The sequence below is a fragment of the Aspergillus ibericus genome, assembly GCF_003184845.1.
Source record: "Aspergillus ibericus CBS 121593 unplaced genomic scaffold BO80scaffold_88, whole genome shotgun sequence".
Classification (NCBI taxonomy): domain Eukaryota; kingdom Fungi; phylum Ascomycota; class Eurotiomycetes; order Eurotiales; family Aspergillaceae; genus Aspergillus; species Aspergillus ibericus.
In genome coordinates, this window is record NW_020292186.1 from 1 (window position 1) to 15706 (window position 15706).

Sequence of the window (15706 nt, forward strand, 5' to 3'; positions counted from 1 at the left end):
GGGCAGCCACTCGTTATTTTCCTTTTCTTGATTTTGGAGGGCGGGCAGCCACTCGTTATTTTCCTTTTCTTGATTTTAATTTTCTTTTTTTATTTTCAAAAAAAAAAAAAAGAAATAAAGATGATCGGATTTTAGAAAAAATCAATTTGGCTGCAGGGTGTGAAGGGACGCCCCACTGGCGGCAACCAACAAAAATCCCAGTGACCAGTCGACAAAGCGGCCAGAATCAAATTGGAATTTTCCGCGATGCTGGCCTGAAAGCAAAGCATCCACTGGGAACCCGGCGTGTCAAGCGCGGCGATCAGGCGGAAGGGGCGTTCCGGCAGCTGTACGATGGAGGATGAAGATAATAGTATGTACTGTAGTATCCTGTGGACGAAGAGGAGGTCCAACCACCGGGGCGAGCAATGAGCATACGTGTGGTGTGTGTGTGGCCTTGGTGCAGGTATGGATGATGTCGGTGGTGTTTGAGGAATGTCAGGGTGATTCCGTTTCAAGGCAGAGAGAGAGGTTCAGTTGTGAGTTGATGCGTCTAGTGGGATCGAAGGGACCTGTCGGGGATTGAAGGTACATTTATCTAAAAATGCGCTGGAATTAATATTTACGATTTAATTAGTCGACATATTATCTGACAGCCGACCCCGGTTGAGGGGCGTGGATCTATCGGTTTTCTTTTGTTCTTCCATTATTTAATTTATCCTTGGGCTGCTTTGGTGCTCTCGTCCGGTCCGCGGCCCGGGGACTCTCGGATATGGGGGGGGCCAAGGCGTGGGGATCCGGTGTCAAAGAGAAAGAATGAGTCAACTCCTTTTTCCTTTTCCGATGGCTTTTCTTCGTGTTAGTGCACTCTGATTCACACCCACCATACTATTCAGTACGCAGTACGGAGTACTGGTATCCTGGTATCCTAGTATACTTACTCCGTAGTCTCGACCAGGTACTCCGTAGTATACGGACAACTCCCGACGAGGCTGACATGATACGAGTCTCTCCGTCGGTCATCCTCCTCGGAGGCTGACGAGATTAATCAGAAACAGAGCATCGCCTCAACTAATTACTCCGTCCCAAACACGCCCCCATTTCCGACCGGCGGTTTCATCGTGCGTCCCTCTGGGCTGTACATCTCACCCCGCCTGTTGTCTGCTACGTAGCAACCGTAAGTCTACGCTTGGATCCGCGATATCCTCTTCAAGCGCAACGCGCGGGCGGTTTTTGGGTTGTTGTGCAGCGCAACGGGGGGTTGCGGTCTACCAGGGTTATCTGTCGGTCAGTCCAACTGTTCGGTCAGGCCAACTTCCCCTCGCTGCAGCTTTGCGCAAGACCCCTAATTCCCGGACGAATCATGGACTTGTGACCTCACCGCTTCGGTGTTTGACATCCTGATGGATGTCGACATACATCCGCCCGCTGTATGTATGCACGGCTGGATGTATATACATCTGGCGATAACGGTAGCGGAGACTCACTTCTCCAACGCGTTTAGGCTTTCCACGCACCCCTCGTTGCGGTACCTCTGGCGCCCATGGTTCGTGGTGGTGGTCTGGCGGTCAGGCAGGCAAACAAACCCTCGGACGCCTCCCGGGCATTGTTAGCAGCGGTTCGTTCTCAGGCAAACCGGATGGGTTCTGACTTCTTTTCTTTTGAGTCGTAGTCAATATTCAGCTCGTGCCAGGGTCTAGCCGCTGATAACAGAATAACGCGGAAGCACACGAAAAAGAAAGGGTGGCCGTGGGCAGTGTGGTTGGTACCTAATCCATGCGCGGTATCCGCGGTGGGCCCGGGTATTCCCTTATGCCTGCCTTGCCTGCCTGCTTGCCGGCTGACTTGACCTTGCTCCGGATGTGTCTCCCGCTGATGTTCCCGTAGTCAGGCTCATCTTGCGGTTCCCACGATGGACCGACCTTGGCAGGTGGCATGGCGAGGCACGATTCTCCATTTCCATCTTTCAACCATGGAACCTCTGAATACGGCCGGATCCGGCTTCGGATCCGCTGTCAGTGTCAAGTGTCAACAGACGTGGTTTCCTGGAACCATCCACGATTAAAAGGCCTCTGGTTCCCGTCGGCCCCACGACCCACTGGTCTGCCAAGTATACCAAGATTACCCCAGACTCAGTGACAACTGAGTATGTCAGACCGTCAATACACCAACATCACACCAACACATACATTTACCGGTCGGAAGAGTGAGATGGACCCCCAATCTACTCCGTTGGCCCCGGTCTGCTCCGTAAGATGGGGGAGGCGAAGCGCCTCGGCTGGGGTCCGTTTCAGCCTGCAAACTACAATATCCAGGCCACTTTGCTCGAGCGGGATTTTACTCCTTTCGGATAACCGTAGCCAGCGCGAAAGAGCGAGCGACCGAGGGAAGGATTACTCTTTGTATGCACTCGAGCTAGTTGACGATCAATGGCCAGAGGCGAATGCACGGTTAATCGGCGCGGGTGAAGGCCTTGGCCTAGCCGGGAAGAGCCTCGGCAGTGGGGGCAGTGGATTTATCCTTTGTCTGCCACCATCGAGTCGCAGTGTGTTGGGTTCGTTGTACGGAGTAGTGTTTGTTGTACTGCTAAGTATAACTATGTGTTTCTGACTACAGGACAGCGTGTTTCAGCACTGAACGAACACCGAACAACAACGAGACGATGTATCAGCTGGCTGCAGGTAAATGTGTGAGATATATATCAAACCTGGGGTGATGCCCATTTCATACAGGTAGCGATCTAATTCTAGACGCTTGGTGCTTTGCATATGTACCCCTGACTAGCAGTAAAACTGTACTCTACCAAAGTACCAGACCAGCTGGGTTATCCTTTAACTGCAACCTCACGCGCAGCTGCCACAATCAATTCGAAATAGCAACGCTTTGAAGCCGGGCACATGCGCCATCACCAGCACTATTAGACGGGCTGACTGGCTTTCTACCGTTGGGGCAGCTGATTGGCGTGATCAGGAGGACAATGAAACGGCCAGCCAGACGTGACAGGATGTCAGTTGACGAGTAACCCGGGTAATTGGAGCAGCCAGCCGGCGCCGAGGTTCTTTGAAGTTTGAACCTGACGGGCGGGTCCAGGACCAAAGGGTAGTGAAAAAGGTACCCGTTCGACGCTCTAGACCGTCGGGGCTAATTTCCCCGACACACCAAAGCCAGAAATCAGATAGTGCTCGATCCACGATCAGTCACTCAATAGTGTGTGGGAGTGTGTGTCGCGCGGGTTCCGGAACCACGTCCGGCGATCGAACCGCCGTGCTGGATTTCCCCACCGCTCGCCCGATCGGCGCCATTTTAATCTTTTAGAATTTGGGCATTTTTGGGTTCAGCAGGGATCAGCGTCCCGATTGGGTAGCTTCAGCTGGACTACGGTCCTACTAGGTAGTTATGCCCCTCGCGGTCTAAGACTCATCACTTCATGAAGTACGATGTATGTCCTCATCAATGGGACGCGGATAGACCCGCGGAATCACGGTACGAGTTGCCGTCCCCGGTCGGATCATGGACTTTTGCCCCTTTTTTTCTTTTCTTTTTGAATGGGGTCAATTCTTCACGGGGACCCGTGAGCCAGGAATGGCGGACAGCTCCCCGGTGGCTGCAGTAGTTCTCTGCGGGTGAATGGATGTCAATGGAGTACTGGTACCTTGGACCGCCCTGATGATACATCCGGTCGCTCTGAATGGTGTATCGTGTGGATGATGACGACGAACTGCCCCTACTCCATACCTCTGCACATGTGCATTCCAAGCTGCTCCTTTCATGATGTAGCGCGTCCCGACGCACTGGCCTACTACATACATTCCAGCAGAAGTACTCCGGACCCATATGGGGTACTCCATACTGGGTATACCTATCGACTCAGTGGTAGTGGTACCGCATCTGCAGACATTCCAGACGGCCCCATTTCCGATCGAGTCGATCTATCGACTGATTGGAACCGACCTCCCTGCTCTGTTGCAGTGTTGTCCCATGATCCCGGATACCTCCTGCATTTCCACCCACCAAGCTCCTCCTGCAAGGCATGCGACAGCTTACGTGGTGACTCAGTGCGACCGCTACCCCTCATGGTGGTGCAAAGTACCGATTGCTCCGGGACGCAGTGCAACTTGTGTCCGCCACCTTGCAACCTCCTGTATGGCGTCTGCAGGGACTGTCAACCGTGATCCTACCTACGCAAACAGCGGTGATTCACCGCTTCTCCGTTATTGGTTCTGACGCTGCCATGGCATTGTTGCTGGAACAATCGAGATGCGTTTGTTACCCTCAGGCATCTGATGCATCGATTTTAGTGGCAATCGGACTTTTGCATCGCCGACCGGGGCAGAATCAATGTGGATGAAACATTGGAAGGACACTAGAAGCTAATCAAGACTGACGATCCAGCCAGATGGGACAGAGAGCCCACTACATCCACCACGGCCTTGTCCGGAGTTTAAGTCGACTGGCTCGAGCTCTGGGATGGACAGAGCACATACCACTTGTCCGGGGACCACATTGCTGCACAACACCAGGACGGGGAAGGGATCCGGGCACGGATGAGAAATAAGGTGTCTCCCTCGCAGCGGATGTAGCAGACGGATGCCTGGCCGCGGTTCCGGCTGCACTGATTCCCGGTTTGGATACCAAGGGAGCTGTGAGGATCTGGCGGATACAACTTCCTGTCGATCGGGTCCATTCATGGGAGACCCATCATATGTATGGGGTCATTTGGAATGTATATTTATACCCGCAGAATGAGGCGGGTGTGGCGAAGTGGCTGATCTGTCTACATAGTACTTCAGCCACCCAGTAGGTTCTACTCTGTACAGAGCGAGACATCATCTCCGTACTAACGCAGTACAGATCAGCCGCGCAAACCAGATTATTGAATATTGTCATCCATCTGACCGACGCAGTCAGTCGGCCGTCAATAAACTCACACATGGATGTCCTACACGGCATGCGTACAGCAGACAAAGCCATTATACTCCGTGCCGTACAACAGGTTCGACCGTGCAACCCGAGCGTGCGACGCTGACGATTCCATTCCCATTCCCATTCCCATGCCATGCGGAGTCTCCGGATTTCCGCCCCAGATGGGGAAGTGGTGCATGACTTGCGTGGTCATGGAGTCGTATTTTGATTCCTCCTGGGAGCCTCATCAGAGCCTCGTCTGCCTCACTCATCTCGTAATCGCTTTCGCCTCGTTGTGATGCTAGGGTGCCATCGATTACTTCCACGGGGTCGGGGATTATTGGTCGTGGGGGACACGTTTATACCTCCATCGTCATCGTCATCCTCCTCCTCCTCCTCCCCCATCATGAGGTTTGATTCTGACAGCGGATGATTCTGGGGGTGGCGAATCTCGGGAAGAGCGACATGTCTATTTTGAGGCTATCTCGGTTAGATATACACATACACAACCAGAACCATGGTAAATAAGCGCTGTCGGTGTCTCCGTTTACTAATCTGACTTTCGTGATCCGAGGGACGCGGAAGGTTGATAAATATAGGTACTTCGTGTCCTCATACTTCAATCACGATAGGGTATCTCGAGTATGGAGTGAAAGTATACCACCATAGATAGATAAATAGTAAGTGGGAAGAGTATATCCCAAAACAGCAACGAAACCCACCGTTCGCGCTCAGGTTCACCGTCTCGGCTATCCATGTAACCCATCCATCTGCCTATTCACCCCGCCAACACGGTGAGGAAGGGAGAAGTAAGGTGTGGTGACACAACCATGAAAGTCATTTTCACCATCATCACCACTTTCGTCATCGTCATCATCGTCATCACCTCCCTAGATTCACCACTTCCAGGATGATTTGGAAACAGGTTTCGCTATGAGCCGGAAGTAGTAGACAGATAAAATAAAAATAAATGAAAATGGATGAATGGATAGATGAATATCGGTCGCCTTATCTCCATCCTTCCCCCTCCACAGTAATAATAGTAATCTACCGGCCACCCCGACAGTATCTCAAAGCCCATGGAGGGGTAGCTGCCACATACGATAGGATGCGATAAGCAAAGCAACGTTCTCGAACGATTCTAGGCCCGATATGCCGACAAGGTATCTAAATAGTTAAGCAGTACTCCGTATGGATTAGAAATCTGACTTAAATCCCCACCCACCCACCCACCTACCTACCTACCATCCCACCTCTATCATTAACAGCGATAATAATATATTTATTTTGGGATGATATTTTCGATCGCATAACAAGGCTAATAATATACTTAGACGATGTTTCCGCTGACAATATTAATAATGGTGGTGATGATGATGGGATGGGGTGGTGGTAATGGGGTGAAGGTACATGTGATAACCCCTCGGATGATTAGTTGGTTGGGTACCAACTAAGTATCTACCTCCTATCCGTAAGTGTAGGGTAGGGTATCAGCCTAACCGCGTTTCATCTCCCGTCCACTCTTAGCTAAACTCTGCACTCTGCATGTTATGATAAGCGATAAGAATTATACGGAGGGAGGATGTCGGGTAGATCGGTTAGCACGGCATAGGATTAGAAGTAAATCAGGATCAGGATCATGGAAGAGGGTGTGGAAGAGACGTGGGTAAGACCCGGATTGACTCAGACTCAGAATCATGGTAATTCGGCGTGGGGGTATCCATCCATTCTTCCCTATTACCCATCTACGGGAGTCCTTCACATGGAGTTATCCCATCGGCAAATACGAAACCATTATAATATGGAAGGAATAAAGGCTATGGATAATAGTAGTGGAAGAGAAGCGCTAATCGCGCCGGTAGTTTCGTCCACGTGTAGGGAAATTACCTCCTCATTCCTCCTCCTCCACTTCCGTTACTTTTCCTGTGGTGGACTCCGTCGGATAATCAATCCTTCGTCTACGGAAAACTTTCCTAGGTAGTTGGTTGATTGTAAGTGTAATCAGGGTCGGAGTACATCGGCGATATATCCCATACTATTCCTAATCCCTAATTCCCACCAAGATAGTTATTCCGTCGAAGAAGTGAGTTATCCCGTGTCATATCTGGACGGATAATATCCGAACTCAAGTATTCCCACCAATTACCGTCTTTCTTTGCCACATGCTTTACTTCCATTTTTACTCTTAGGTAAGATTACGGAGTCACCCTAGCAATAGTTAGGGATCTAAATAGGGAGTAGAGTCTAGACCATCTACCGAGTTAGTCTTACCCATCAGAATCCAGGTTCTTGTTAGCTTTCTTCCAGAAGAATCCCGGCTTTCGGCTAATTGCAGCTAAGTGGGTGTGTCACGGCAACCGTTTCCCGTTATTTTCAGGGTTTAAGGTCTGCGGTGTGCGGTGCTGTGTTGTGCTAGGTGGGTGGGTGGTGGGGAACTAGCGGTGAATTCAATTTATATCTACTCCATCTACGGAGGGCATAATCATGTGGCAGGGTGTATATATCTTGTGGATACACTTACTGGATGGGAAGAGGGGTAAAGTAAGGTGGTGTGTGGTTATCGTATACTGCAGTGCATCTATCGATCTATGTATGCTATGCGATGCTAGGTATAGGCTAATATCCGATACTATTCACATGGAGGGTAGGTATCTAGCATAGATTCATTCCAGGTTCGGTGTACATGTGTACGTAGACAAACTCCACAGAAGACTCAATGCTTCTAGCATTCTACTGTATTCAGCAACGACCTACCCACCTACCTCTCCACCTCCTAGTAGGACTATCTATCTAAGTACTATGTAGATCCCCGTTAGATATACATCAACTAGTCAAAATAAACTTCCCAACACCCAAATCAACAAAGAAACCCTACCCGTTCGATTTCTTTCCCTAACGAGAATCTATCTAGTAGCTACTATCCTTGCGTGCGGAGACGGGCATTTAGCGGTGAGCCATCTACCACCCACCACCCACCACCTACCTCTATCCAGTTAGATAGTACGAGATGCTGTGCTGTGCTGTGCTGTGTTGTGCTTGTGTCATGACTCGTGTTTGTTTATGGAGTCTGGGGCTTGGGGCTGGGGGTCAGTGTTCGTGTCCGTGCCCGTGCCACATGAGTGGATCCTCGTTGACCGTTTCGGTTATCTTGATTCTGGATTCTTGACCGTTTTTTGATGTTGCGGTGGAGGGGTTGGGATTGGCATTTAGCATTCGGGGGCCATGTGGCGGTGTTGTGTGGTTGGTAAGTGGTGAAGATCATGGGTATGGATGTGGATGTGGGTATGGATAGCTGCGTGTTTGATGGAAGTTGGTACTTTTTGTGGACTCGGTTGGGTTGGTCTAGATTTTGGGTGCTTTTGCTGGATTGGGTTGGCGGTGGGGTTTTTGATGTTTGTTTTAGGGAATGGACTTTTGGGAGTTGATTGTTTGCTTGGTTGTTTGTGTGTTTGCTTTAGGGTTGGTTTTTGGGTGATTATCGGGGCTAGCTAGAAGTACGGTGTAGATTAGATTGGTGTATGTTTGCTGGGATGTTGATGGTAGGGGGTTGTTCTGTTGAATTTGATAGATGTGGATATACATGATTTGTGTTTGTAGGGTAGGAGATGTAGACTGAATCTGGGTAGCTAGAGGTATGGTATCTGCTGATATAGATGATTATAAGTCAAAGGACAATTTTTGGGCGGAGGATTGGGTGTATGTAGACTATTCTATGTTGACCTACTTAGCAGATGGTCCAGTGAATGGATAGGTTATAGATCTGAGTAGACACCCTTCGACATGACATATCATATGAGTTTGAATCTAGTCAAGCTAGGCGATGAACGCGTAGATGGACAATGCATTCTCTAGCTTGTTAGCTTGACAGACACACAATTTGCTCCCGCTGTTAGCTGTCATATTGGCATCTAGCGTATATTGATGACCAGGTGATCAGAAGTAAGGGTTTAAGCCAAGCGAGAGCATGATGAAAAAGTATAAGAACGCACTAACCGACATCCGCCAACGCCGGAGGACTACGGATGGGTCGATTAGAGTGAGCCTCAGAGCTAGCGCTGGTACTAGCATCAGGTTGTTAATCTATAGGTGCTGTGGTATAGATGGCGCGGCTCATATCTAACCTTGTCATCTGGATGTCGTTATTAGTGCTGTCAGAGCATTGTTTGCAGTGCACCACAAACTCCATGTCCTAAGATACACTAGTCCTCAAAGTGCCCTTTTGGTGCCATGCTTGCTGCCATTATGAGGCTGCCAGCTGCCACTGCAAGAGCTACGTGCAGCTATGCACCATGTCAGGTACACACTCAGTACTTCGATGCAAGTCATAGCAAGTGAGCCAAAGCTCCAACCATCAGAACCCGTTGGCCCAGTGCCCTGCTGCTGATAGAATGACTGGCATATCTGACTGGTCAATTTCCAACATGGCCTCTGTTCGAAGAATATCATCAACCGAAGCATTGCTTCGAGTGTAAGTAGCTTAGTTTTGGTAGACCGTCAGCTGAGTAGACTCAGCTACCTTGCTGCATGTAGAAGGGCAACTCTCAATCTAGCTTGCATTTCAGGCTAGAAGCAACGGCGTTACCGGACTTATGAGCAAGCCATGTCGGAGATAAATCATATTTCCGAGCAACGCATTATATAATGCCTAGAAGCATGAGTGCTGACAATCAGGACAGTAAAGTACCTTATAGAATCGGAATGGCAGCAAAGTTGGTTCTCATCACTGGTACTGACCCACCCCACAGCCAAGTTTGCATCGCTAACAGATGTAGGTGCAAACCAAGGCATCGGCTTCGAAACTGCCAAAAATCTCATCCTTTCGGACAATTACCATGTCATCCTGGGATCTCGAGACCCGGTCAAAGGTGAAGAAGCAGCCAAAACTCTGCAGGCCATCCCCGGTATCAAGGGCAGCGTGTCGTCAATCCAGATCGACGTAACAGACGACAAGTCCGTGGATGACGCCGCTGCGCAGATCAATTCGCAGTATGGACGGCTTGACATCTTGGTCAACAACGCCGCCATGAACTCTATGGAGGAACCTCCCACCCGGGAGACCATGCGCAAGGTCCTAGATGTGAACGTCGTCGGCGCACTCAGCACCACGGAAGCTTTTCTCGACTTGCTTCGGAATTCATCTGAGAAACGGCTCGTATTTGTATCATCAAGCACAGGCTCCATCGCCCAGGCAGCAGACCCAAAGTCCCCTTTCCATCGATCTGGTGCTACCGAGTACCGGGCCAGCAAGGCGGCACTGAACATGATGATGGTCCTATACCAGTGTCGACTCGAGAACGAGGGGTTCAAGGTCTTTGGAGCCGACCCAGGACTATGTGCCACCAATCTCACTGGCGACCCCGAATCTCTGCGCCGCAGAAACGCAGCCGAGCCATCTGATGGCGGAGAGCGTGTAGCAACGGTGGTGAAAGGGGAGAAAGATGCCGATGTCGGGAGGGTGTTGGGCGTCTATGGTGTATCACCATTTTGAAATTATGTACATAGTGACCAGATGCTGTGTGGATTATAAAGAAGAATTCCGCTTTCATCCTCTTCGTAGTCTTTGATCTGCTTGTGTAGAGGGTGTGGAAGTATAAGTCACATGAGGATGAGTCATGATCACGGGAGCGGGGATGTTGCGGGCTCATCACTCATTGCTAAAAATTGTGGAAACATGCCACTTCCACGATTCCCCCTCGTTAGCCGGTCCGTCTTTCTACGCCGTTTCAGTCGTTCGGCCATCATGGAGAGTCGCCAGCAGCCTCCCTGGCAACAGCCCCCCGCTCACCCCGACGCTCGCCTCCCCCCCCTCAAAGTATGGAACTCCTTGACCAGGTCCAAGACTCCCTTTGTGCCTTTGGACCCTCAAGGCCGGAAAGTTAAGTGGTACGCCTGCGGTCCGACAGTCTACGACGATGCGCATCTGGGTCACGCCCGAAACTATGTCAGCACCGATATCCTGCGCCGTATCCTGCGGGACTACTTCCGGTTCGACGTCGAGTTTGTCATGAACATCACGGATGTCGATGACAAGGTACGTGTCATTACCGCCCCGCCATAGCTCAGAGGGTTGACAAGTCGCTCCAAGATCATCCTCCGCGGTAGACAGCAGCACCTGTTCGACAAGTACGTTACTGCGCACCCTACGGTTACCCCCGACGTCCTCGAAACCGCACGTGTCGCATACAGCGCCTACGTCAAGAAGAACCTCCCGCTGGTCGATCCCGAAACGAAACCGGAGAACTTTGTCGCGGAGGCTCAGAAGGTCTATGGGGTAGTGCTCCAGGGTGGCGCGCTGGAAGCGGACAAGAAGCCTGGTGATGCGGAGGTCAAGATCAAGATGCACATCAAGACCGTAACAACAACGGCATTGGCCATTGCCGAGGCCACCAAGAAAGGCTCGAGGATTGACGCGGCTGCCAGCAAGGCTTTCTACAATGCCGCTCAGGATGTCTTCTGCTTCTATCTGGACGTGACGGAGGGAGCGACAATTCCGGGCGATGCGCACGAGATCTTCACGAAATTGACGAAAAAGTACGAGGACCATTTCATGAGGGATATGCGCGATCTGAACGTTCTCGATCCCGATGCGGTTACCCGAGTCACCGAATACGGCCAGCAGATTGCCGACTTTGTCGAGAAAATCGTCGCAAACAAATTCGGCTACGTGACCTCCGATGGCTCCGTCTATTTCGACATCAAGGCCTTTGAAGCCGCTGGAAACCACTACGCACGACTGGAACCGTGGAACCGCAACAACCAGCCTCTGCTGAGAGATGGTGAGGGTGTGCTGTCTCGCGCAACCGAGAAGAAGTCCCCGGATGATTTCGCCCTGTGGAAGGCATCCCGTCCAGGAGAGCCTAGTTGGTCGAGCAACTGGGGCCAGGGACGCCCAGGCTGGCATATTGAGTGCTCAGCAATGGCGTCGAGCTGCCTGGGAAGCCAGATTGATATCCACTCCGGTGGTATCGATCTTGCCTTCCCTCACCATGACAACGAGCTTGCCCAAAGTGAGGCTTACTGGTGTGAGCACAAGCAGCAGTGGGTCAACTACTTCCTGCACATGGGTCATCTGTCCATCCAGGGATCCAAGATGTCCAAGTCGTTGAAGAACTTCACTACTGTCAAGGATGCCCTTGAGCGCGGTGACTACACGGCCCGTAGCCTGAGAATTGTCTTCCTGCTTGGTGGGTGGCGCGATGGAGTGGAGATCACCGATGACCTCGTCAAGAATGCCTCTTCCTGGGAGGAGAAGCTCAACAACTTCTTCGTCAAGGCAAAGGACCCATCTAGCTTCCGGTCCGGATCCGACGAGACCCCCACACCAGCCACCGAGACGTTGGCTCAAGCCTTCAAGTCTACACAGGAGAAGGTCCACGACTACTTCTGTGACTCCTTTGATACCCCGAAAGTTATGGCTGCCATCTCGGAGTTGGTCACGACGTTCAATGCCCTGGACAGCCACACCTTGGACCCCAAGGAAGCGGAAGCTATGGCGACATGGATCACCCGGATTGTGACGATCTTTGGCTTGAATGGCGCCACCTCCCCTGATAATTGCGGAATCGGCTGGGAAGGCACCGACATCCCTGAAGCAGCCAAGCGTTTCTTATACCCCCTGTCCGCTATGCGTGACTCCCTGCGCCAAGCTGCCATGTCCGGTACCCCGATTACTTCCGAGCAAGTTAAGGACATCGTTGGCACAACTACTACCGAGACAGACGTGTCTGAATCTGCTAAGCCGTACTCCGAGGTCTTGGACAAGTTTACTTCTCAATTAGCCTCATTGAGTCTGGAGGACTCCAAGAAGGCGTCCAAGGACATTCTTTCTCTCTGTGATAGTCTGCGGAACGTTGACCTCTTCAACCTCGGAATCTACCTGGAGGACCGTGAAAACAAGCCCGCACTGGTCCGTCCCGTCACCAAGGATATGCTGCAGGCCCGTGAGGAACAAGCGCGCAAAGCCTTGCTGAAGCAGCAAGAAAAGGAGAAGCAGGAAAAGCTTGCCCAGGAGAGACTTGAAAAGGGCAAGCTCAACCCCGTGGAGATGTTCCGTACCAGTGAGTACAGCGCCTGGGATGAAGATGGCATCCCGACGCAAGATGCAGCTGGTGAGCCCCTTGCCAAAAGTAAAAGCAAAAAGCTTCGGAAGGATTGGGAGCGCCAAAAGAAGGCTCACGAAGCCTGGCTTGCAAGCCAGGGAGCAAAATGATAGATTGCACGAATCAATGAATACATAATCCATTTGGTTGACCCAGAAGGATTCTGCTTTATAAGATTTCTCTGGTTCGAGATATCCGCTGGGATTAATGACAGTAGAGCACGCGTGTCGCCCAAGACGCTAAACAGTACAAATACCAACTTGGAGAGAGGCCAACCCAAGGTAAGCTGTATGCTGATGTCGCCCTCTATAACCCGAGATAACCGGTTGATCTTAGTGAACCATCAGATGTTTACTCGGATGATCGTGCCTGCTAGGCAACCACCGGGCTCGCCCCTCTATGTAGAGCCGTTGCCATTCCGGAAGGCATGGTTATGGACTAGCTGAGTGGAACTGGCCCCCACAATCTAGCCAGTCACTCCAGGGATTTGCATGTTCAAGCCAACTTACTGCCCGAGGAGCTAAAGTTCTCTTGAGAGTCTAAACTATACTGATGGCAAGGGTGGGATAGGACGGGTTAGAGTAAAAGAAATAATATCCACAGAGACCGTCATCGACTCGTCATGTTGATACCCGCGTTTGTCATAAGGATTAAGGAGCCAAATCTGTCGCATACTTGCTCTCGACGACGTCGGCATCCTTGGTCAACTATCACTGAAGAGCAAGGCATTTGTATTCACCTGATCCTGTCCTTCTCTGTGCGGCGTTTATGCAACCCCACCTTCGAACACACTCCGACTTCTTTGATGTTCTTGACATCTTGTGTCTCGATCTTCCAGTCAAGGCCTTGAGTATAGACTGGCCCAACATGGATTCTAGTCATGGCTACTGTAAGTCGAGCACCCAATAATGATGCATATCAGTTCTCAGTGTCTGCACAGTGACGCGCAGCCGTATGGCTAGGATTCGTGAAATCCAAAGCAACAGGATCTGCAGCCTTCCTATGGAGCTACTCGAAATGATCATCGCCCATCTCAGTATCTTTGACGCTCACTCTTTACATCATACATGCAGGTCACTCTACCATAGGTGTACTCCGCAAATTCCTCGGATTGACCCGCACACGATCGAGACCGATCTTTCCCGGCCCCATCTGCAGCAACTGACGAGGCTGACCGCAAGACAAGCCTTGTGTGTTCGAGAGCTGTCAATTGCCAGCCTTTCCGGTAGGCCCTTGGGCCTTGGTTATCCCGCTCCTACGCTGGCTCTCAGAATGGAGGAACTATGCGATGCTTTGGAGCGAGTTCTCCAGTCGTTCGAAAATTGCCGCACTATCCGAATATCTGCAGCAAGCATTAGGAACACCGAGGGGTGGAGGCACTGGATGGGTGCTCTTGATGCAGCTATTGTGGTCATACTGTCATTATCCGCGATCAAGTCAACCACTTGCTCAGTCGAATCGATCACCTTAGACTTGAGGGCAAACAGCACCGCTGCACTCATACGCGGTCGCTGTCAGCGGCTCGAATATCTTATACAACACGTTGGCTTTCCTAGGATTCCATGGCCCCTCAAGGAGTTGTCGCTCTATTTCAGTGCAGATACGGTGAAGTTGTGTGAATACATCATTCCTCTAACTCGCAACGGGTATACAACGAAGAGATGTTTCTTTGATTTCGGCCAAGCATACGCCGAACAATTCGCCCTGACTTTGTTGAGCCGTGGCTACCAATTTCAGGAGATCCGACTGTGCAGTATCAAAGGAATGCGCTCTGCTACGCTCGAGCAAGCTTTAGCATGTCATTACACTACTTTGCGGATCCTGCAAATGAAGGATATCCATTTTGAATCTGTCGACTGGTTATCTTTTCTGCGATGCCTAAAAGATGAATATCCTCATGTGGAAGAAGTTGACCTTGTTCAGGGAGACGATGCGGTCAATCAGGTAACAACACTGCTCCGGCTCCAATCGCAACATCCCCACTAATTGGTTTCAGGGCGCTACATTCACGCAGAATTGGAGGTGGGTAAAATGGCTCGACCATCAATTCAATGTAACCTACACTGGTCCGAGAGCGACCTATACTGGCCCGAAAGCGCATCTGATCCTCACAGCTCTTGCTACGCTGGCTCGTGAGGACGCCTCCCAATTCATCCTTGTCACACCCAGTCCATAGAGAGGTATCTCATTATCCAATGATTCTGAGAGAAGGGTCTGAAATCATGACTTTTGTCTACATGATGTGTATTCGCTCGAGGCTGGTGTTTTGTTGTGCAGACAGTTGATTGATGACGCAGATGTCAATGTACATCAAGTCTGGGTATCATGATACAAATGGCTTTGTTTGTATCTTGGGAACCAGATCCTTCGGAGCGCGGAGTATCAGTCTCGACTTTAATTTAATTGATATTTATCGCAGTTTGCTAGTAACAAGTCTGATCTGTTCTACCTCGTCATGTCCATGTTCATAAGAATGGGGTGGCTGCGAAACATCCTTAATCGACTCGTACTCTCACTGTGTCTCCAGAGTTGCAACAGTCCATAATTTACTCTCGATACTACGAAGATCCGAGGCAGCTCGGTAGGCCATCTTAACACTGTTCGAGGCTCTAGTAATCGACTCGTTGATGAAACAGTACTACGACTGTAGTCGTGCTGTGGACATGTAGGAAGTGAAACCACCAGTAAAGCAAAAAAAAAAAAAAAAAAAAAAAAAAAAAAAAAAA

At 50.6% G+C, this 15706-nt stretch overlaps 5 protein-coding genes across 5 annotated transcripts; 4 read left to right on the forward strand and 1 right to left on the reverse strand.

The window, feature by feature from the left end:
* The first annotated feature begins 1890 nt into the window (after positions 1–1890).
* Positions 1891–2702, forward strand: BO80DRAFT_280840 (uncharacterized protein). The gene has a single exon (XM_025714928.1). The coding sequence runs from the start codon at positions 2128–2130 to the stop codon at positions 2587–2589; it is 462 nt and encodes a 153-aa protein (XP_025569362.1). The 5' UTR covers positions 1891–2127; the 3' UTR covers positions 2590–2702.
* Positions 2703–4250: 1548 nt separating this feature from the next.
* On the reverse strand, positions 4251–4763 carry BO80DRAFT_280846 (uncharacterized protein). Its single transcript, XM_025714929.1, has one exon. It carries the CDS (start codon positions 4665–4667, stop codon positions 4350–4352), a length of 318 nt encoding a protein of 105 aa, XP_025569363.1. The 5' UTR covers positions 4668–4763; the 3' UTR covers positions 4251–4349.
* Positions 4764–8764: 4001 nt separating this feature from the next.
* Positions 8765–10400, forward strand: BO80DRAFT_498037 (NAD(P)-binding protein). Its single transcript, XM_025724111.1, has 3 exons — positions 8765–9188; positions 9592–9607; positions 9654–10400. Exons 1-3 carry the CDS (start codon positions 9171–9173, stop codon positions 10367–10369), a joined length of 750 nt encoding a protein of 249 aa, XP_025569364.1. The 5' UTR covers positions 8765–9170; the 3' UTR covers positions 10370–10400.
* Positions 10401–10621: 221 nt separating this feature from the next.
* Positions 10622–13090, forward strand: BO80DRAFT_450568 (cysteine--tRNA ligase; the record flags this gene model as incomplete). Its single annotated transcript, XM_025721821.1, has 2 exons — positions 10622–10912; positions 10967–13090. The coding sequence occupies 2 exons, from the start codon at positions 10622–10624 to the stop codon at positions 13088–13090; spliced, it is 2415 nt and encodes an 804-aa protein (XP_025569365.1).
* Positions 13091–13447: 357 nt separating this feature from the next.
* On the forward strand, positions 13448–15291 carry BO80DRAFT_280868 (uncharacterized protein). The gene is made up of 3 exons (XM_025714930.1): positions 13448–13869; positions 13921–14924; positions 14977–15291. The coding sequence occupies exons 1-3, from the start codon at positions 13749–13751 to the stop codon at positions 15154–15156; spliced, it is 1305 nt and encodes a 434-aa protein (XP_025569366.1). The 5' UTR covers positions 13448–13748; the 3' UTR covers positions 15157–15291.
* Positions 15292–15706: the final 415 nt, after the last annotated feature.